Below are 22,111 nucleotides of genomic sequence, written 5' to 3' on the forward strand. Positions count from 1 at the left end.
GTTTGTCATTTTCTTCAACAAATATTTAATATCTCTATGTACCAGGTTCTCTTCTAGATGATAAAGGCATAGTTGTGGGGGTAGTGGGGGAAGAGAGGGTCAAAACTGCCTTTATATTCTACTAAAGGGAAGGGAAAGACAAAGAAATCAACTCTATAGAATGTCAAGTGGTCTAAGTGCTGTGGAGGAAAATGAGGAGTACAGAGAATTGCAAGGTGGTGGTTGCAATTTTAAATGGAATGATGAGAAAGACGCACCGACAAGGCAACCGTTCAGCAAAGATCTGATGGAAATGAGGGAGTAAGCCATATGGATATCTTTCTGGGAAGCAGCTACAGCAAAGGCCCAGGGGCTGGAGCATGCCTACTGTATTTGAGGGTGAACAAAGACGTCAGTGTGCTGGAGCAGAGTGAGCGAAGGCTAGAATTAGGAAATGAGGTCTGAGAGAGTGAGAAAAGGAGACAGATCATACAGGGCCTTGGAGGCCATTGTAGGGACTTCGATTTTTATCCTTGTGAGAAGGGAAGTCAGTGGTGGGTATACAGCAGAAGAGAAACATAATCTGATTTATGTTCGGAGGGTCCCCCTGGCTACCCTGTTGAGACTAGACTACAGGGAGGCTAGGGCAGAAGCAGGGGTATCAAGTAGGAGGCTGTCAAGATTAACTATCCAAATAAGAAATGATGTCGGCCTGGAATAAAGTAGTTGTGAGAGGCATCCTATTTTGGAGGTAGTTCCAGTAGAATTTTTGGATAGTTTGAATACAGGATGTGAGAGAAAAGGAGGAGACAAAGACGGCGCAAGGTTTTTGGCCTGAACATGACCATAAGAGTGGTAAAAAAAAAAAAACCCCAGAATATCATAGGGTAAGATCAGTGACTGCCTGGAGTCATTGTTTGCTCCTTTCCTACCGGAACTTAGTGTGGCCTGTTGGTTTTAGGTGCCCTCAAGCAGATTCCAACTCATAGTAACCCTATATGATAGAGTAGAACTGCCCCACAGGATTTCCCAGGCTGTAGATCTTTACTGGAGGAGATCAACAGGTCTTTTCTCCTATGAAGCAGCTAGTGGGTTCAAACCGCCAATCTTTCAGTTAGCAACTGAGTGCTTAACTACTGTGCCACCAGGGCTCCTTCGTGTGGCCTAAGAAGTCTAATTAGGATTTCATTTGACAAACTTAAAAAAAAAAATTGTAGCTTTTTTCTAAAAACCCAAATAACAAACACTTTCAAGTAAGTGAAAAAATGAAAAGATTTATTGAAATAGTATGACAATATATTCTTAACACAATGAAGAACATAACAAGCTTCATTTTTCACAAAGTATGTTATAGTGATTTGCCTAAGCATTGAAGGTAAAAACAAAGCAAAACAAATAAAATAAAAATGAACCTTGATGTACCTAATAACTTTCATGGAGTAACCACAACTTTTTTTCATCAGCCTTTATGACTACATACTGAATTTCATAAATGTATATGCTCCTGGCTATACACCTACCTCACTCCAGCCACCCCATTGCTCTTAATTCACTCCCCGCCCCCGCCAAAAAAAAAAAAAGGAAAAAAACCAAGACAAAAGGCAAAAATGGTAGCAAGGGGGGAGGGAAAAAAAAGACCCGTAGTTTGAAGACATATGTAAAAGTGACTTTTTTCAATCTTTAGGTCTATGCTGAAATTTATTTTCTCTGACAATATGGGAGAGCAATGAAATGAATTCTGTTGACTACATAGAGTCTTAGCATCACTGGGTCATTATTCAGGAAAGGCAGGGTAGTTGCCGGGGAGTGGTTCAGAGGGCTTTAATCAGCCCTATAATCTCCATCAGCATCTGCCCAAACCAGTCCCTCTCTCAAATAAACCTCCCATTTGGCTGTGTGCCTTTAGCTTGAAGCCAAGTTCTCTGCCTGGTCCGCACCCCTCCCTCATGTCACCAATCAGACTGTCATTAGGCTCCTTGTTTATAGGTATTATGAAGTTGCCACCGGCAAGTGGCCATTTGCCAGAAGGGCAGAGTAGGGGCGTGACATAGATTTGGAGTTAAGGTTTCTTTTCTTCTTCTTTGCTGAAAAATGTTATAACTGATTTTGAAAATAAGGATAAATTCTTCTAAGGCAATATTAAAAACAAAACAAAACAAAAACAAAAACCAGAAAAAAAACCCAACAATATGAGTATGTGTTAAATGAATGGAAATTATATTGAGTGGGCTACTTTCTGTATTTCTGATATTGTTGTCAGTCCCAATCCAGATATTAATCCAGAGATTATGAGAATTTTATCTCAAATACTACTCTTATTTCATAAGAATTAAATGCAAGAATAGAATTAAAAACAAGATTTTTGTTCATTAGTAGAAGTATTTTATAATAGAAAACAAATGTAAGTAAAAGCATATTCATAAAAATAGAAATGTATGGAAAATATTCATTCAATAAACTAAATGGGTATATCTATGTCAAATTAGCTGGTTCAATAAAGAGTAGAAAAAGATTGCTTCTGGGTAGTTTCAATATGCAATGCTATTTTTTATATATATATATTTGTTTTTCATTAATTCAACAACATTTTATTAAATGCCTACTATTCCTTGTTCTTACATTTTTATTTTACTGTTTTAGAAGAAAGATTATTGTTAGGGATTCAGGAATAAAGTTTTGTATGTTAGAGAGTTCTGTGTATTTATTCTCTAACTCTTCTTTAAATTCTAATGCTTTTGGGGGGGGTTTGTTTAAATAGAATTTACAAATGAAAGATAAAGGAAGAAAGGATGGATAAACAAAGAAGTCCCCTACGTGTAACAGTAAACAATGTTTTATGAAAAAACAAAAACAACTTCAAATAAGACCCTTCAGAAAAAAAGCCCTCCAGTTCTCAGACAGCTCTCGGTTGACACGTTGGGGAGCACTTAATACCACTTCACAGAATTTCCATGCATATTTCTTGACTTCTCGGACTTCCTCTGTCTAACATGGGCTGATATATTTCAGCCATTATGCAGTACCCAGAGCAAGGTTTTAGGGCTTCAATTTCAACAACTCTGTGAGCTCCTTCATATATCTTTTGCTCCTGTATACAAGGAATAAAAATCAGATGATAAATGTTTTCAATAAGTCATTGGTTTGCTCTATTTTTGATAAAATTAACAAGTTGTACATGGATATTCTAGTAGTTGTACATGGGTATTCATCATTCTAGGTGTAGTGTTTTTTTTTTACCTCTCAGACATACCTCCTTGTTCCTGAGCCCTAGGCCATAGTCTGGTAAGGTGACAGGTCAAGGGGCTATGTAGGCACGTGTTAGGGACTGAATAGTGTCCCCTCCAAATATGTGTTGCAAATCTTAACCCCTGTATTTGAGGATGCAATCCCATTTGGAAATAGAATTTCCTTGCTATGTTAATGAAGCCATAGCAGTATAGGGCATGTCTTAAACCAATCTCTTGTGAGTTTTAAAAAGAGCAGTTTAAGCATAGAAGCAAGGAAGCATAAATGGAGAAAAACTGATGCCACCTGGAGATCACCAAGGAACCAAGGAAGAGAAGCTAAAAGAAACAAGGACCTTTCCCCAGAGCAGACAGAGAGAAAAAATTTCCCTAGAGCCGGTGCCCTGAATTCAGACTTCCAGCCTCCTAAAGTGTTAGAAAATAAATTTCTATTCATTTAAGCTGCCCACCTGTGGTATTTCTGTTACAGCAGCACTAGATAACTAAGACAACACTATTTCCCCTTCTCCCTGATCGCTGTTGATTGACCCAGTGGCCTATCAGTGTGTTTTTCAAGAATTTGAACTGTGCAGAGAGCAGAACAGAGTAGAGTCATGGAGATAACCGTGGAGGTGCAGCATGTGGCCACAGAGAGAAAGTCAGAGAGACAGAGAGGGACCCTTGGATACTTCTTCATTCCCCTTTCCAGTCACTACAAAGCCTGGCTTCATTTCCTGCTTCTCCTTATAAAACCCCTCTCCTCCTCTCCTCTTTTTATTTGAACTCATTTGAATGGATTTCTGTTCCTTAAAACCACAGGAACCCTTTCTTACTTGGGCACCAAAAAGGGAACATTCAATTAACCATCATGCCAAGATAAAGGCACTACAATATCAGAGTGAAAATGGCACAATATAATGCTGTGACCCAAAAGTTACTTTAAAATAAGATTCATGAAGTCCATGAAAATGAATATTTGTGGTAGTCTTATGGAATTAAATGTTATTAATACCAATCTTTGTATATCCAGGCAAGATCACTCACAGAAAGCATGCATACACATATACGCCAAGGAAAAAATCAAACTATTTGCCATAGAGTTGATTCTAACTCATGGCAATCCCGTGTGAGTCAGAATAGAACTGTGATCTTTAGAGTTTTCAAGGTTGTGACCTTTCAGGAGCAGAACACCAGACCTTTTTTCTGAGGTGCCCCTGGGTAGGTTCAAACTGCCAATCTTTAGGTTAGAAGTTTAGCACTTAGCTGACTTCACCACCTAGGGACTCCTACACACATACATAAAAACCCAAACCAAACCCATTGGTATGGAATCAATTCTGACTCATAGCAACCCTATAGGACAGAGTAGAACTGTCCCATAGGGTTTCCAAGGAGTGGCTGGTGGATTCCAACTGCTGACCTTTTGATTAGTAACCTGGCTCTCAACCACACATACGTAGACAAACAAATTCTGATGGCGATGCCTCACACTGATAAATGTTCAATAAATGAGAATGAAAGAAGGGTTTGAAAAAAAAGATTTAAAAAAGAACAGATAAAGTAGCAATCAAGAGAAATACTGTATGGCCAAAATGTTAGTTAAATAAACAAAAGGAAAGAAAAAATCAAACTTATCTGTGCATCTGAACTCACCTTTTCTAGTGAATTGTTAATTATAAACACTCGATATACTAATTCATAGTAATTTTCCATAGATGTATTTTTCCCTTTTTGGTCTCTGTATGGTAAATTCGGAGCACAAAGACTCACCAACAAAGATCTATCAACTTGTGTTATATTCAAGACCGGAGGATCTATTTTAGCTGGAGAAAGAATAGGAAATTTTGACAAATTTAAAATGTGTAATTATTTCACATGGCTACATTATGCACAACGACAAGTCATTATTAAATTCAGATACTTGGCAAAAATCATTATGCAGAGATATCTCTGACAACTAACAACACGAATGGACAGATATCTGAGAAGTTTCTTTGAAGATAATTTTATATTCACCAGGATTGATACTTTTTTTTCCTTGGAGGAAGTCAAAATTCTTTAACATGAAATTCTCATCCCTGGCCTACCTTTCCAGTCCTACTTCTATTCATACCTCCTCCCATCCACTTTTCTTCACTATGTTGTTATTAGCTGTCCTTGAGTCAATTTGTGGGAACTCCATGCACAGTAGGTGAAATGCTGTTGGGTCCTAGGTCATCCCATGATTGATTGGGGATATGATCATTGGCTGATTTTTTGGAAGTAGATCTCCAGACCTTTCTTCCTGTTTGCCTGTCTTAGTCATCTAGTGCTACTATAACAGAAATACTACAGTTGGATGGCTTTAACAAAGAGTTTATTCTCTCAAAGTTGAGTACACTACAAGTCCAAATTCAAGGCATTGGCTCCAGAGGAAGGCTTTCTCTCCCTGTCAGCTCTGAAGGAAGGTCCTTATGATCCAACCTTCCTACTTTGGTCTGGGAGCATCTCAGCACAGGAACCTCAGGTCCAAAGGATGCACTCTGCTCCTGGTGCTGCTTCCTTGGTGGTATGAGGTCCCCATTCTCTGCTAGCTTCCGTTTCCTTTTATCTCTTGAGAGATAAAACGTGGTGCAGGCCACACCCCAGGGAAACTCCCTTTACATTGGATCAGGGATGTGACCTGGTAAGGGTGTTACAATCTCACCCTAATCCTCTGTAACATAAAATTACAATCACAAAATGGAGGACAACCACAGAATACTGGGAATCATGCCCTAACCAAGTTAAAATACACTTTTTTGGGGGGACATAATTCAGTCCTGACACTGCCTTCATCTGGAAGCTCATCAGATGGGGGTGGCGGTAATGGTTTTATTGGCAGAAGCAATTTATCTGATGAGATAAACCCAGCTGTTTCTGAAGAGCCTTTGTCTGAGATATCTTCTAGGGCAGTGTCTGTTCATCCCCTGGGGAGGCAGCTGAGTCACTGCTGGGGCATCACTTGAGGCAGATGCCTTAAAAGACAATGCTGAATGTTTTCAAAGCACATCCCCAACACCCATTATGGCTTCTAGACCTGTAGTTACACTTAAGTCCCAGTAAGCCCCAAACGGTGAAGTACAAAGTGTGACCCAGAAGGAGGTATGGTACACTCCAAAAGAACTGCTTGACTTTTCTAATACGTACAAACAGAAACCTGGGAAATATGTGTGGGATGGTGTGGGATAATCATGCAAGGAACATAAAGATGGGTCAGTCTGAGTTTATTGATATGGGTCCACTAAGCACAAATCCTTCATTCAACATTTCAGCTCAAAAAGTTAGGAAAGGGTCTAATAGTTTATTTAGTTGGGTTGCTGAAGCGTGGACCAAGCGGTGGTGTACACTAAATCAAGTTGAAGTACCAGAACTCCCTTGGTATACTGTAGAAGAAAGTATCCAAAGGCTAGGGAAATTGGCATGCTAGAGTGGATTTATCAGGTTAGACTCACAGACCCACACATGGAGTGCCTAGAGAAACACATCTATTACCACGATGGTGAGAAATCAATTTGTGAAGGAAGCCCCAGCATCCTTGATGGCTGCTGTGATTGCTATTTTATGCAAGTCAGATTGCATAAAATCTGGGAATTATTTTGGGAATTACTGTCGATTAAGAAACCTAACTACAACGGACCCCATAGTGGTGGGGGCCAAGTGGTAGCACTCATCAACAAAGACAAGGTGGGAGTGGTTACGGTAATGGACAGTGGAGTCAAAGAAGTAATCAAAATAGTCTGACTCTTACAGCACTTATGGTCTTGACTATTTAGTCATGGTGTTCCCAGGAGTGAAATAGGAAATCTACTAAATATTTACGTGATCTGTAGAAGCAGGAGGATTCTAGGTCAAATGAACAGTAGTCTAACTCTAATCACCAGAATAGAGAGTCAGGGCCCCTCAATCAATTCCAGACTTGAGTGAGTTTACAGGCCCACAACCCCTTGAATGAAAGGGAGGCCAGCTAACTTTGAGGAAGGATCCCACCACACTGTCAAAAATTTATACCGTTAATCTTTCTCCCAGCCTTCCCCAAAGGGATTTACAGCCTTTTACAAGAGTGACTGTTCATTGGGGAAAAATAAATTATCATACTTTTCAAGGATTACTGGATACTGGCTTTGAACTGACACTAATTCTAGGAGACCCAGGGTCATTGTGGTCCACCTGTCAGAGTGGGGCATATGGAGGTCAGGTTATTAATGGAGTCTTAACTCACAACCAGCTCACAGTAGGCCCAGTAGGTCCTCAAATTCATTCTGTGGTGATTTCCCCAGTTCTAGAATGCGTAATTGGAATAGATACACTCAGCAACTAGCAGAACACCTACATTGGATCTCTGACAAGTGGAGTAAGGGCTATTAAAAACAAGTAGGAAAAGCCAAGTGGAAGCCATTAGAACTGCCCCTATCTAGGAAAATAGTAGACCAAAATCAATACTGCATTCCTGGAGGGATTGTAGAGGTTACTGCCATCATGAAGGACTTGAAGAAATCAGGGGTGGTGATTCCCACTACATCTCCATTCAACTCAACTGTCTAGCCTATGGAAAAAAGAGATGGATCTTGGATAATGACAGTAGATTATCAAAAACTTTACCAGGTGGTGACTCCAACTGCAGCTGCTGTTCCAGATGTGGTTTCATTGCTTGAACAAATTAATACATCTCCTGATACGTGGTATGCAGCTATTGACCTGGCTAATGCCTTTTTCTCCATATGTTTCTAAGAAACTACCATAAGCAGTTTGCCTTCAGCTGGGAAGGCCAGCAATACGCCTTCAGTGCCCTGCCTCAGAGCTACATCAACTCTCCAGCCCTGTATCATAATTTAATATACAGGGAACTTGATGACCTTTACCTTCCACAAGATGTCACATTGGTCCGTTACACTGATGACTTTATGCTGATTGGACCTAGTAAGGAAGAATTCTGAATGACTCTGGACTTATTTTAAAATATTTGTGTGCTAGAAGATGGGAAATTAATTCAACAAAAATTCAGGTCCCTTCCCCCTCAGTGAAATTTCCAGGAGTTCACTGATGTGGTACATGTCAAGATATTCCTTCTAAAGTAAAGGATAAGTAATTGCATCTGTCCCCTCCCACAACTAAAAAGGAGGCACGACACCTAGTGGGCCTCTTTGGATTTTGGAGGCAACATACCCCTTATTCGGATGTGCTACTGCAGTGTATTTATCAAGTAACTTGAAAAGCTGCTGGTTTTGAGTGGGGCCCAGAACAGAAGAAGGTTCTACAACAGGTTCAGGCTGCCGTGCAAGCCGCTCTGCCACTTGGGCCATATGATCCAGCTGATCCAATGGTGCTTGAAGCACCTGTGGCAGATATAGATGCTCTTTGGAGTCTTTGGCAGGCCCTTATTGGTGAATCACAGCACAGACCTTTAGGGTTTTGGAGCAAATCGCTGCCATCCTCTGCACATAACTACCCTCCTTTTGAGAAACAACTTTCAGTATGTTACTGGGCCTTAGTAGAGACTGAATGCTTAACCATGGGCTACCAAGTCACCATGTGACCTGAGCTGCTCATCATGAACTGGGTGTTGTCTAATTCACAGAGCCATAAAGTCTGATATGTGTAGCAGCACCCCATCATTAAATGAAAGTGGCATATTCAAGATCGGGCCCAACTATGACAAGAAGGTACAAGTAAGTTGCCTACAGAAGTGGCCCAAATAAATGCCTATGGTCTCCACTCCTGTCACATTACTTTCCATCTCCCAGTCTGCACTTATGGCCCTATGTGGAGTTCCTTATGATCAGTTGACTCAAGAAGAGAAAACTCATGCCTGGTTTACAGAAGGTTCTGCATGATATGCAGGCACCACTGGAAAGTGGACAGCAGTGGCACTATAGTCCCTTTCTGGGACCTCCTTAAAGGACAGTGGTGAAGGGAAGTCCTTTCAATGGAGAGAACTTCAAGCAGTGCACTTGGTTGTTCACTTTGCTTGGAAGGAGAAATGGCCAGATGTGTGATTGTATACTGATCCATGGGCTACGACCAATGGTTTGGCTGGATAGTCATGGACTTGGAAGGAACATGATTGGAAAATTAGAGACAAGGAGGTATGGGGAAGAGGTGTGCAGATAGACCTCTCTGAATGGACCAAAGAAGTGAAGATATTTGTGTCTCATGTGAATGCTCACCAATGGATGGCCTCAGCAGAGGAGAATTTTAACAAACAAGTGGATAGGATGGTGCATTCTGTGGAAACCAGTTCATCCTCTTTAGAGGACGTCAGATTCCGCCCCCATGCCCTTTTTATGGCAAGTGAGATAACAGTGTTACAGGTTTGTGCTATAAATTTTCCTTTTATCCTTCGCCACAGTGTCACTACAAATAGGAGAATGGTAAGTACAGACCTTTGGATAATAATGGATCCTGATTCTGAGTTGGTGATAATCCTTGAAGACTGAGAATGCTACTGTGGGATCTTACGGAGGTCAACTAATAAAAGCAATTATGGCTTGAGCCCCTTTCTCAATGAGATATGCACAACTGACAGAATCCATTCCCATTTTGTTTTCCTGATCAGCAGCATGGATATTATTATGGGATGAAAGGCAAGTAGAACCCCATGAAATTTCTTCTTTGAATAAAATAGAAAATCAGAAGGAATGCCATATCCCTAGGGTAACTGCAGAGATTAGTGAATCAAAAACATCTTGAAAGATACAGAGGTAGAGAGATACTGTCTCATTTAACTCATCGACGGCACTGGGTACTGGGTTTCTGGGTTGGAACTATACAAAAAAAAAAAGGGTCTTGGATAATAAAAAGGATTAATGTAAATATATTTGGGTGGTGACTGGTTGTAAGTGCTCTTCAACATATTGTCTCTTTTCTGGAGCCAATCAGCATAACCTCTGATATATAACTATCGATTTGAAGAATGATTTTTTTCCTTCCTGTATCCTGCATCCTGTAATTAGAAATCATCCGAGCAGTTTTCTTTCACTTGACTTTCATTTTCATCCTGGCTCTCTACTAGATATAGTCTCCAGAGTCCTTGGCTCTTTCATCACAAAATATCAAGTTGGTCAACTGAATTGATCACATGGTGTTGATTGCACCTGATGCGTCTGAAGCACTAGGTATTGTAGATGCTTTAGTAAGGTACATGTAAACATAAGGTGGACTTAAATATATCATAAAACTTTAGAGGGTCCACTTAAGTGAGGTTTGCTGGGACATTTCCTCTAACGTGGAAGACAAGTTGCTTCAGTTTTCACTTTCTATGGCTAAGAAGAGTAACTGAGCTTGTTGGGAACGCACACCACATTTAGTTTTACTACCCATTTCCATAAGGTTTTGAGTGGAACCAAGAGTAAAGAGACATACTTCCCAACTTATCCAGATGACAATCAAGTAGATCTGTCACTTGCCATTTATGACCCACCATGCTGATATAATGATTCTCAAAATGTCTGTGGCAGATCAAAATGCTATATAAAGACTGTGGCAATCCCAGATCACAGGCCTCTGGATTTTTGGAGCAAAGTCATCCCCTCTTTAGCAAATAAATATTCTTATTTTGAGAAATAGCACCAGACTTTTTCACTACTGGGCCCTGGTAAAAACTAGACAGCTGACCTTGGGATATCAAGGAAACATGTAACCTGAGCTTCCCATCATGAACTGGGTGTCCTCTGATAACACCAAGTCATAAAATGGATAGCAACATAACAGCACTAAGTGGTAGTGGATTATATGAGCTCAGTCTCTAGCCAGTCTCAACATGAAAGTAAGTTGCAAAAGTAGGTGGCTCATATGCCCGGATGCACATATACTTGAGATCTTACCACCTCTTCCTCCCCTGTAGTTACAGTCTCTTGAGGAGTTCCCTAAGACCAGTTAGTGAGTCTGATTCCCAGAAGCTGGCATCAGCGAGTAGTGGACTGCTGTAGCATTATATATCACTCATGGTGGTAGGAGGTCTGGATGGACTCCTAAATGCTGAGATCTAGAATGTAAATATTTCTGTGTCCATATCTACTAAGGAAGTTCTTAAAAACCTAGGTGCACACAGTGATAGCCTCTTACCCCAATATCTCATAGTTGCTTGATGGCTCATGAAGAAAGTGACAATGAAAAGGATGGAGGCTCAAAAATATGGTCTTCCCCTTACTAGTGCTGGACTGACCACTGTCACTGCTGAGCATCCAGCTTCCCAGTAAGGACATCCAATGCTGAGCCCCTAGTACTGTGCCATACTCACGGGGGTCTTATGGATTTTTTGGGGTCTCTTCCAAGCAAGAGGTGAAAGAGACACTGGAATAGACACTTTTCTGTTTATAGATTTGTCTTCCCTATTGCAATGCATTTATCACAGCCCTCCCCCCCTCCTAACAAAAAACCAAACTGGTGCCCTTCGAGTCCATTCTGACTCACGGCAACCCTAGTGTTACAGAACAGAACCACTCCATAGGGTTTTCTTGGCTGTAATCTTTATGGAAGAAGGTTGCCAGGCCTTTCTTCCACAGTGCTGCTGGGTGGGTTTGACTGCCAATCTTTAAGTTAGTAGAGGGAGCCAAAGGCCATGCTTTATGAGGGCTTTTCAAGTGCAGGAAGAGCAAGTGCAAGGAAGCTCCATGGAACTCACTTTCCAACCACGGAGTGAACCGCGGAGTCATGCTCCAGCTGGAGTGGATCTCAGCCACGGCTGCTCTCACCCTCCCGTAATAAGGTTCTTGTATGTCCAAGGTTTCATTGGTAAGGTCACAAGAGAGTTCTTGAATACCCCAGCAGTCCTCTTTATTTGTCCATTGTCTCTGTCCATACCTACAGAAGGAGAAAGAGGAAGATCTGAGTTTCTTTTTTCCTTTGAAGGAGTCTTCAATTTTTTTCAGTCTATATTAATGTTTTAGGCTGGTTGAATCCTGTCTTCTAAAATCAGTACCACTGTGAAGACTTTTGGCTACTCTAAAAAAAAATGTTTTTTTTCAAATTCCTTCTTGTTAACCAAAATGCTACCTTGCTGAAAGATGAACTCAACCCTGACATCTTCTATATCACTAACATAAGAGTTTTTTTTTTTTTTTTTTTAAAGGAGAATTTCTCTTCTGGTATACCAACCAACTTCCATTTTTGAATACTGGCTGTCCATGACCTTAATGCTTCTGACGTTTCAACTCTTTGTGGCTTTCTTTCCTTCCCATTAGCTTGCTGTTGAGTAATGTGGCTGATTCTGAGAAGTTGCTGTCACTTTTCACCTCAAGTGATGCTTACCCATACACATACTGTTGATCTCTTTACTGAAAGTAGAGCAAGGATTCTAGTGAGTGCTTTATAGGAAATTCTCTGTAACTTGGGGCTGGGAGAGAGTGACAGAAACTCATGAAAGAAGGGAGCAAAGCAAAGAGGTAGATAGATTGACTTCAGCCTAGACTATGGGATGACGCAACAGCAAAAGAGAAAATTAGTGCTTTACTTCCTTACCAGCCAAAAATCAGAGCAAATACAACAAGATGGTGGGGAAGGAAGAGATCAGGAATTGGAGGCTGTGGAGAAAGGCTTCTCAAAATATTTGTTGGACGGCTTGAAATCTAACTTTCTAACAATATAATGAAGAATATCGTTGGTGTCTGCAGTCTGTAAATCACATGCTGACAGCTATTTCATTGTATCAGAAGATAACATTAAAGCAAAACCAACAACATTTATTGAGCATAATTTGATACTTTTTCGTTGTCACTTATTAATGAGCCATTGCCTTTGCTAGCTGAATTTAGCTATAATGTCTGGCTTCTCTTACAATGTGATACTTCATTTTTTTGTCCTACCCCTAATGGGACAGATATTAACAGTAGACCCACATGAACTGGATAGAACCTCAGTGAAAGACTTCAAAAATATACATTTGCACTGAGCTGTTGAAAATACCGTATAGACAGAGATAGATCCAAGTATTCTGGGGTCTGAAGTTTATACAAGTTTTGAGAGCTCTCTAAGAAAAAGAATTACAAATATAAAATTACATGGGTCCCTGACATTTAAGCTTCATGGTCAAACATCCACTAATCCACTTACTACTGAATTTTGGACCTAATTTTACTGCCTGAGGTGAAGAACAATAAGCCCTAATTCATATATGCTGGAAGTATCCCCATCTATGCACAAATCTATTCTTGGAATGGAGAAATCTGTATTGTAAAAATTTATAAAGTTTACGGTTGTTACGCAAGATATGTAGAGAAAAGCAGCAACAGATAAAGACTGAGAAACTTCTGGAGATATCCCCCTCTGAAGTGAGAGAGAAGTGGTTGTTTTTAGTTGCCAAGTAGCACTGCTCCACAGGGTTTTCAAGGCTGTGACCTTTTGGAAGCAAATCACTGGGCCTGCCTTCCGAGGAGTCTCTGGGTAGGTTTGAACTGCCAAATTTTCAGCTAGGGACTCCAGAGAGAGGTTAATTGATAGGAAACTTTAACCTAGGACCTACCTTATGCTGGAGAGACATTTTACCTACATTGCCATATGGATAAAGTTTTTGAACAAAAATTGTTATTTTGGTCTATATCTGCATCTGATTTTTCTTAATTACCAATGAAAAAATCATGGAAGCTGAACCATAACTTCTCCTGTCTAATGCTTGGCTAGCATGTCAAACTATGTCAGAGGAGGAAGAGCCCCCCCCAAAAAAAAAAAAAAACAGGAAATGAGTGAGTGGAAAAATGTCATTTGTAGATCAGGAGCTTTCTGTTTCCAGTACTTGATCCAAGAAAAGAGTAGATTGTCTCTGAGTTTTGGCAACAGTCCAGCAGAATTAGCCTAAAGATCCATATGAGAAGAACATGCAGCAGCAAGTTGCAATTTGTGGTCATGCTTACAGAAGTCATTAATTTTTGAAAAAAGTGTTCTAAATAGTAAACTTACACTAAAAATAACATTAAGAGGAAAAGCATCTATTGTACACACTTCTCTTTATGTTTTCTACCACTCCTCTTTCAATGATCAATAGTTTCAACTTAATTGAGTACCTGCTGGGTGCTAAACAATGACTTCCAACATTCATTCAACAAATATTTATTGAGAGCAGAGCATGTACCAGGCACCGCTGTGAAGCCATAGGATGAGTCTGTAAGGTCTTAGATATTGAGTCTCCCAGAGATGAAGTACCTCCCCAACAGGCTGTGTCATCAAGAGTTCTGAGTCATCAGGTAGCCTTTAGGGGAGATTGGTCACTTCTATTCCTACCTCTGCTGCTTCTCAACCCCTCTGAAACTGAAAAAAGTGCAGATCCTAACATTCCATTGCATTCTAGAACACATTATTCCAGGGACCATCTCTGTCAACTAGAAGAAGCCCAATTTACTTACATTTTGTACTGCACAAAATAGATATTGTGGTGGCCTGTAAGCACCTTTCCAGGCTGCCAGCGCAAAATATTGTGAAAATTCCGGGATTGAAAATGTACCCTCTGGGGCTTCAGAGATTCCTGGGCTGGCTGTGTTTCTAAAATAACAAGAAAAGGAAAGACATTAAACATTGATATAAGCACTATTGTTATTAGCAGTAGTTTTCAGTGTAATACCTGCATCAGAATTCCCTGAAGTGTTTGCTGCAAGTGCAGATGGTAGAGATGGGGCCCAGAAATCAATATTTTGAATTTTCAATGAAATGATTTCGATGCATACTGAAGTTTCAGAACAACTGTCTTCTAAACTGTAAAAACACAAGTGAAATCCTCCCAGCCCATTTTCTAAAGCTGTAGAGGAAGTTAATAGCAGTGGAAAAAAAATATTGACCTTTGTCCCTTCCAGTATGGTAATGGAATATAATGACCGAGATAAAAGCTTACACCAAGATGACTCACCCACCTTCTTCAGAGCGACCATATTACCAATACTCTGGGACAAAATTTTGCCTGCGATCAATTTTAGCTGCAGGGCTTCAGTATAGGTTGCAGTTCCCCTTTCTCAAGTTCTTTTTCCGTCTCTAGATCCTGCCTCTTTGTCTTTCTTGACCTGATCTTCCATCACCCTCCCTGTTGCTTCTCCATGCTGGCATCCTTGCCCTTGCCCCATCTTAACGTCTGTGCCTTGGCTCTTTCCTTTTCCTGGAATGTTCTCTCTCTGGGTGATGTAAAGAGTTAATGTGCTTTGCTGCTAACCAAAAGGTTGGAGTTTTGAGTCCATCTTAGAGGGATCTCAGAAGAAAGGCTTGGCAATCTGCACCCAAAAAATAAGCCATTGAATATCCTGTGGTGCACAGCTCTACTCTGATGCACATGAGATCACCATGAGTTGTAGTCAACCTGATGGCAACTGTTCTTTTTTCTCTCTCTGGATTTTCACATGGCTCATTTCTTTACCTCCTTCAAGTCTTGTGCAAATATCACCTTATTAAGATGGAGGAAAATACTCTAAGCCAGTGATCTCAGCTCTGACCTTTTAAGACTTTTTTTTTTCTTTTCTAGTAAATGAGACTCCTGCAGTATGGATTACACCTCAACATAAGGAAAACTAAAATCATCGCAACTGGACCAATAAACAACATCATGATAAATGGAGAAAAGGTTGAAGTTGTCAAGAATTTCATTTTACTCAGATAAGCAATCAATGCCCATGGAAACAGCAGTTAAGAAATCAAAGGGCTCATTGCATTGGGCAAATATGCTGCAAACAATCTCTTTAAAGTGTTAAAAAGCAAAGATGTCACGTAACGACTAAGGTGCACCTGACCCAAGCCATGGTTTTCCAATTGCCTCGTATGCATGTGAAATAAATAAGGAAGACCAAAAAAGAATTGATGCCTTTGAAGTATGGTGTTGGTGAAGAATATTGAATATACCATGGACTGCCAGAAGAATGAACAAATCTGTCTTGGAAGAAGTCTAGCCAAAATGCTCTTTAGAAGCAAGAATGGTGAGACTTTGTCTCAAGTATTTTGGACATGTTATCAGGAGGGATCAGCCCCTGGAGAAGGACATCATGCCCAGTAGAGTAGAGGGTCAGCAAAAAAGAGGAACACCCTCGAGATGGGCTGACACAATGGCTGCAACAATGAGCTCAAGCATAACAATGATCATGAGGATGGCACAGGACCAGGCAGTGTTTCTCTTTGTTGTATATAGGGTCGCTGTGAGTTAGAACCAACTTGGCGGCACCTAACAACAGCAATTAACAAGGCTGTTTCCTTGGGTATTTATTTTTTTTAACGAACCAAATAGTGTTAACAGTTTTACTTTGTTCTTTGGACCTCCTTCAGTGATGGTATGCACTTGGAAAGAATTGATTTCATTCACCTAAATCGTTACCTGAGCAATCATATGTATTACATAATCATATTTATTACATAAAAATTCAAAAAATTTTCAGGAGAAGACAGGCACAATTTCCTGACGACCTGCCTAGAGATGACTTGCTAACCTGTCAATAGATGGTTCCATGTCCTTTATCTCTACTGTATACAGATTTCTTTTTTCATTTTTGTAACAACAATACCACAGACAACAATAGTCGTAACTCTGTGCCAGGCACTGTGAGGGCCTTTACCTGCATTAGCTCATTTAATCTGCTTGGCTCTTCTATGAGAAAGGAACTATTGCTGTCTCCCTCTTACAGACTAGAAAACTAAGGCTTGAAGAGGTTAGGAAACTTGCCCAGCAGCAAATGGCAAAGCTGACTCCAGAGTCTGCCTCTTTCCTAGCACCGAAAACCAAGAGCAAAGCCTTTCCTACCACCATAACATCATCTCCTTGGCAAATGATTCCTCAAAGCAACTACAATTTCATCTCGTTGCTACATCATATTATTTCATTATTTTAGGGAAATTAAAAGATTATAAGAATCACGTCAAAAAATATTTGCTATATAAATCACTTCTCTGTGGCAGCTCGTTTTTGATGGGACAGAGCTTCATCATCAGAGAGGAGCTAGTGGGGGAAACACCAATTAGAGGCCGAGGATATTCTTTCTTCTTCTCCCTCTTCCTCCCAATTGGCGTTCATTGAACATTCCTTATATATCAGGCACTGTACTCAAAGCTTTACATCTTATTTAATTCTGAAAACAAGCAAATAACTAAAAAAAAACCCGTTGCTGTCATATTGATTCTGATTCGTAGTGACCCTATAGCATGGAACTGCCCATAGGGTTTCCAAAGAGTGGCTGGTGGATTCGAACTGCCAACCGTTTGGTTAGTAGCCAAGCTCTTAACCACTGCACCACCAGGGCTCCACCATTATTACATTTTAAAGACCGGAAAGTGGAGGGTTAAAGAAGTTGCCTATCTTGCCCAAGGTTACAGGATGGTAAGATGTAGAGCCAGGATCATTTTGGTAGCACTTGAATTCTGCTGAGGAGGCCTGAATTGTTTTTACACATCAGTCTCTGAACAAGTGTATAGTCTTGGAAAGTGACTTGAGTCTCTTACATTGACAGGTGCCCATCTGTAAACAGGGCTCTAAGGGCCTTGCTCAGAAGGCTGCTATGGCGATAAGATGCTCTCTGTTCTTGAGGAGTTCTCTGTGAATACCAACAGCAGATTCTCCCAGATGTTTATGGTCCCTACTCTGTGCCAAGCTCTGCTCTGAGCACTTGGCATATATTAACTCATTTACTCTTCACAATGACCTACAATCCCCATTTTACAGATGAGGAAATGGAGGCAAGTGGAGGTTAAGTAAATTCTCAAGGTTACCTAGGCAGTTAAAGTGGCAAAATTGAAATTCAGATTCAGGCAATCTGGCTTAGGAGTCTGTGCTTATAACCATTGTTACAGTGAATCTCTAAGACAAATGAAATTCTAAGGAGAGAGTTGGAGGTATGTTTGTCCTGTGTAAAGTTTTTTGCACCCACTAGAGTGTGTGTCCTTTAGTAAGTACCCATTAAATACATATGGCATTAATCAGAGTGCAGATAGAAACTGACCCCTTGTTTTGATCATTTAGTGACCAAAGAAAGCTAACTTTTTACAAAGCCCACAAAAGAGCCAATGCCCTTTCTAACAATCCCTTGATCAGACCCAAATGACAAAGCTGTGAATGGTTAAAAAGAAATCAAGCACTTACCTACTACATCAGTCAGGAGGAAATTTATGAGGAAGCCTAGAAAGCAATGTTTAGACTTCATGGTCGCAAGTGTGAATGGCTGGACGACCAGTGTTCCCTTCAGTGACAGGAGAGCTCAGGGTGAACAGGAAACTACAAAATTTTGAAACCGCAAAAGTTTAACCAAAGCAAATGGTTCCTTGAAGTAAGTACAATTTTTTCTTGTTCCTACTTCATTTTATTTCATTATTTAAGGGAAATTAAAAAAAAATTATAAGTATCTCTCTTCAAAAATCATTTACCGTATGTCACTTCCATGTGGCACCTCATTTTGTTAAGAAAGGTATTCATTGGTGATGAAAAGGTAAAACACTTTTGGCAGATCTGGTGGGGAGGGCAGGAGATTGTGTAAGATACCCCCAGGAGGCAGAGAGGCTGCCAAGAACCAGCCCTTGGCTGACAGGATGATTTTGAGTAATGCCCTTGACAGTTGCAGCTGTCAGGGCCCTTGGAAGGGATTCACAGCAGGTGGGGTCTCTCATTCTGTTTCTGCCTTTTCCTCCCTGGGTAGTAGCTCCCTGTCTAGCCTCCAAGGAGTACCTCATACCCTCCTGCCATGCTCTGGGTATCCAAAGGGGCCACCCTATGATGCTCCTCAGCCTTCCCCAGTCCATGGTGGCCCCACTCACTCATCCATCTTCCTTCTCCATTCCCACCCTCAGTTTCCAGATCTCAGCAGCAATCTGGCCAAAGATTTCAAGTCTGTCAAACCAAATGATTCCTCGAAAGGAGGTATGTGAAAAAGACAAATATTGTGTGATCCCACTTACATGAAGCATCTTGAATACACAAATGCATAGAGACGAAAGCTTGTTAGTGGTTATCAGGGGTGGGAGGGAGGAAGAAAGGGGGAATCATTGCTTAAGGGGCACTGAGCTTCTGTTAAGTGTGATAGAAAGTTTTAGAAAAGAATAGGTAATTGCTGTACAACATGGTGAACAGAATTAAGGTCCCTGAATTGTACATGTAAAAAATGTTGAAGTCACTAATGCTTATATATATATATATGTTATATATATATATATTTATATATACAACATACACACACATATATATACACACACATACATACATATCACAATTTTTTAAAGAAAGGTTGTATGCAGAGGACGATCTTTTTGAGCTGGTACCCTACCTTACTAGGAACAGCGGTCTCAAATGTAGCAATGATCATGAGGATGGCGCATGTCCAGGCAGTGTTTTGTTCTGTTGTACATAGGATCCCTATGAGTCAGGACTGACTCAACAGCAGCTAACAACAACAATAACTCTACCTTAGGTCTTTTTCATATCTTCTTTGGAATCTGATCAAATCAGATCATCTCTTCTTTGCCCATGATTCATTATATCGTTTTTAGAGGCACTAAAATTATACCTTAAAGCACAAGAAAGTCACAATGGATATTTTTTCTTAAAGAGACTTTTAAGTCAGAAGAGGAATATATTCAGCCTTCTTGTTTTCCCTTGTATAGTCTCTTTTAAGTTCTTGGTAGAATAACCCTTTTAGTAAGGAATAGTGATGGGTCCTGAGCGGTCCTCATTCATTCACTCACTCATCCATTCATTCAATAACATTTAACAGATATTTGTTGCCCTACATGAGCTACCATTGTTCTCAGCACCAGGAATGCAGCAACAAAGAAGGACCTTGCGCCTGCTGTCTAGAAACTGATGTTTTAAGGAAGAAATCGACAGTAAAAACCTGTGGCAGGTTGTAACTTCTATTAGTCTTTCCTTCTCTTCCTCCTCCTTCTGAAATGTGAGACAATAAGTTTCAGAAGCCTCCTTGCACAGCCACTTTTCCATGCCCCAAGACTAGCCAAGACTAGGGCTGTAGGAAGAGAAGAAAGGGAAGAGCTAAGAAGGACAAAGATAAGCAGCACTGATGTGGAGCAGGAAAAGAGTTCCCGCACAGGTAGAGGGAAGGGTGGCCTTCTGTGTGAAGAAAGGAACACAGGGAAATTATTCTTGAATCCAGAACCCACCCTCCACCCCCACCACCCAGCATCTGTGCTGGGTGTTGTAGATTACTTACATGCCTGGGATGGTGAAGCCTTGAGTTGGGTTGGGGGCATGCAGGAAAGCCTCATCCCTGGTTAAAGTGTCTTGATACAGAGCCCATTAGGAATTTCCTCATGGACCAGGGCAGTGTGGACTCACTATCCTTGTCACTTAACAAATTCCAGCTATTTGAGGACAATTGTGATACATGCTTTCTGAAGGCAGAGTGGTTTGGAGAGGTTTGTGAAGATAACACCAGGTTTTCCAATGCCTCCAGGCTTATTAAACTTCAGAATTCAGACTCCTAACTCCTTCCAGGGAAGTTACATTACTTACAGGCTAATTTGTGGTTTCAAAGAAGGAACAAAAATCTCTTATGCTCCCCTTTCACCTTCTTGGTGCTTCTTTCCTTCCAGTCCCCTCAGCATCCTACTTCATTTACTTACTAACTGTAATGGTTAATTTTATGTGTCAACTTGGCTAGGCTATGGCTCTCAGTGTTGTGACCAAACCTAGTCTAGCTGCTATTCCATAATGTAGTATAAAGCAATGTAATAATTAATGTAATGTAATTACACTCCATAATGTAATCTACTGTAATGCAGTCAATCAGTTGAAAAGGGAGTTTCTTTAGGGTGTGTTCTGCTTCAAGACTATAAGATATTTTGGCAGAACTCACTCTCCGTCTTCATTCTGCACTCTTTCCTACACCTGACCAGTGAATCTTGGGATGCAAGGCTGCAAAAGTCAACAGCCTGCCACCAGACCTATGGATTTTAACCCTTTGAACTAAATCTTCCTTTCTCTCACTTTATGTAGTATATATTGTATTCACTCGTTCCTCTGAATAGAGAACAGTGACTAAGACACTGGTGTTGTCCACTGAACTCTAGATTTTACATAAACTTTCATTTTTAAATGGGGATGATAATCTGGGTTTGAACGATTGATGTTCAATATTTTCTACACCAAACCTCTTCTTTGGAAATGGTGATTTTTTTTTTTCAAATTCCTGCTAAAAACAAAACAAAACCAAAAAAAGGATAGCATTTTAATTAAAGGTTTTATAAGTCTAGCAGTAGAGATTGAAGCTGGGGTTTCCACTGGGCCACTTTACTGATTTTGTGGAATAAATAAGAGGCAAATTGGGTGAGAATGGTGGGGGAAAGCATAGGACATGTTAAGAACTGAGTTCTCCCAAAGATGTGTACTTCTGTGCTATGTTAAATTTCAGAAACCAAACCAGTCCTGTCCACGTTCAACAAGCTTTTTAGTTGTGTGATATTATAACCTGTGTAAAAGTCAATATCGCCAACAACGCCTCAAGGTAGGGTTAAAAGGTAAAATTAAAGTCAAATGTCTTACCAATTTGGAAGCAGAAAACTTTGTATGGAATTATTTAAAATGAAATAATATTGGGTTTGAGAAATAAAATTATAGTTAATGGGGGATCCCTGCTCTACCATGCTGCAGGCATGAAATGCTGGCTTCAGATTCATCCCCTACAATAAGAGTTCAGCTTGGTGGGAGCCCAGTGATAGTGGATAGCGGTAAAAGTGGGTGCTTCTATTGCTCTGACCTGTTGGGTCTGAAGAGACTTCGCCTAAGCCCCTGCCTTGGACAGACTTTTCTTCTTTCTCCTTGTGGCTTCCAGCAAACCAATGACTCATCTAACTAAGGAATCGTTATTATTTATGTGTGATACGAAATTTTGGTTATTTTTATTATTATTATTTTTAAGAGAAATGTTTTGAAGTATTTACAGCTGAAATGACTTGATATCTGAGATTTGCTGAAGGGGCTGGTTGATCATGAGTTA

The 22,111-nt window shown here is 40.4% G+C and overlaps 1 protein-coding gene across 1 annotated transcript; it reads right to left on the reverse strand.

Moving 5' to 3' along the window:
• Positions 1 to 924: 924 nt before the first annotated feature.
• IL22RA2 (interleukin 22 receptor subunit alpha 2) lies at positions 925 to 19,048 on the reverse strand. Its single transcript, XM_003403993.3, has 5 exons — positions 18,253 to 19,048; positions 14,558 to 14,693; positions 11,845 to 12,023; positions 4,857 to 5,026; positions 925 to 3,067 (listed from the first exon to the last, which is right to left on the reverse strand). Exons 1-5 carry the CDS (start codon positions 18,311 to 18,313, stop codon positions 2,918 to 2,920), a joined length of 696 nt encoding a protein of 231 aa, XP_003404041.2. The 5' UTR covers positions 18,314 to 19,048; the 3' UTR covers positions 925 to 2,917.
• Between the last annotated feature and the right edge of the window lie 3,063 nt (positions 19,049 to 22,111).

Source organism: Loxodonta africana, chromosome 1 (assembly GCF_030014295.1).
Source record: "Loxodonta africana isolate mLoxAfr1 chromosome 1, mLoxAfr1.hap2, whole genome shotgun sequence".
NCBI classification, from domain to species: Eukaryota; Metazoa; Chordata; class Mammalia; order Proboscidea; family Elephantidae; genus Loxodonta; species Loxodonta africana.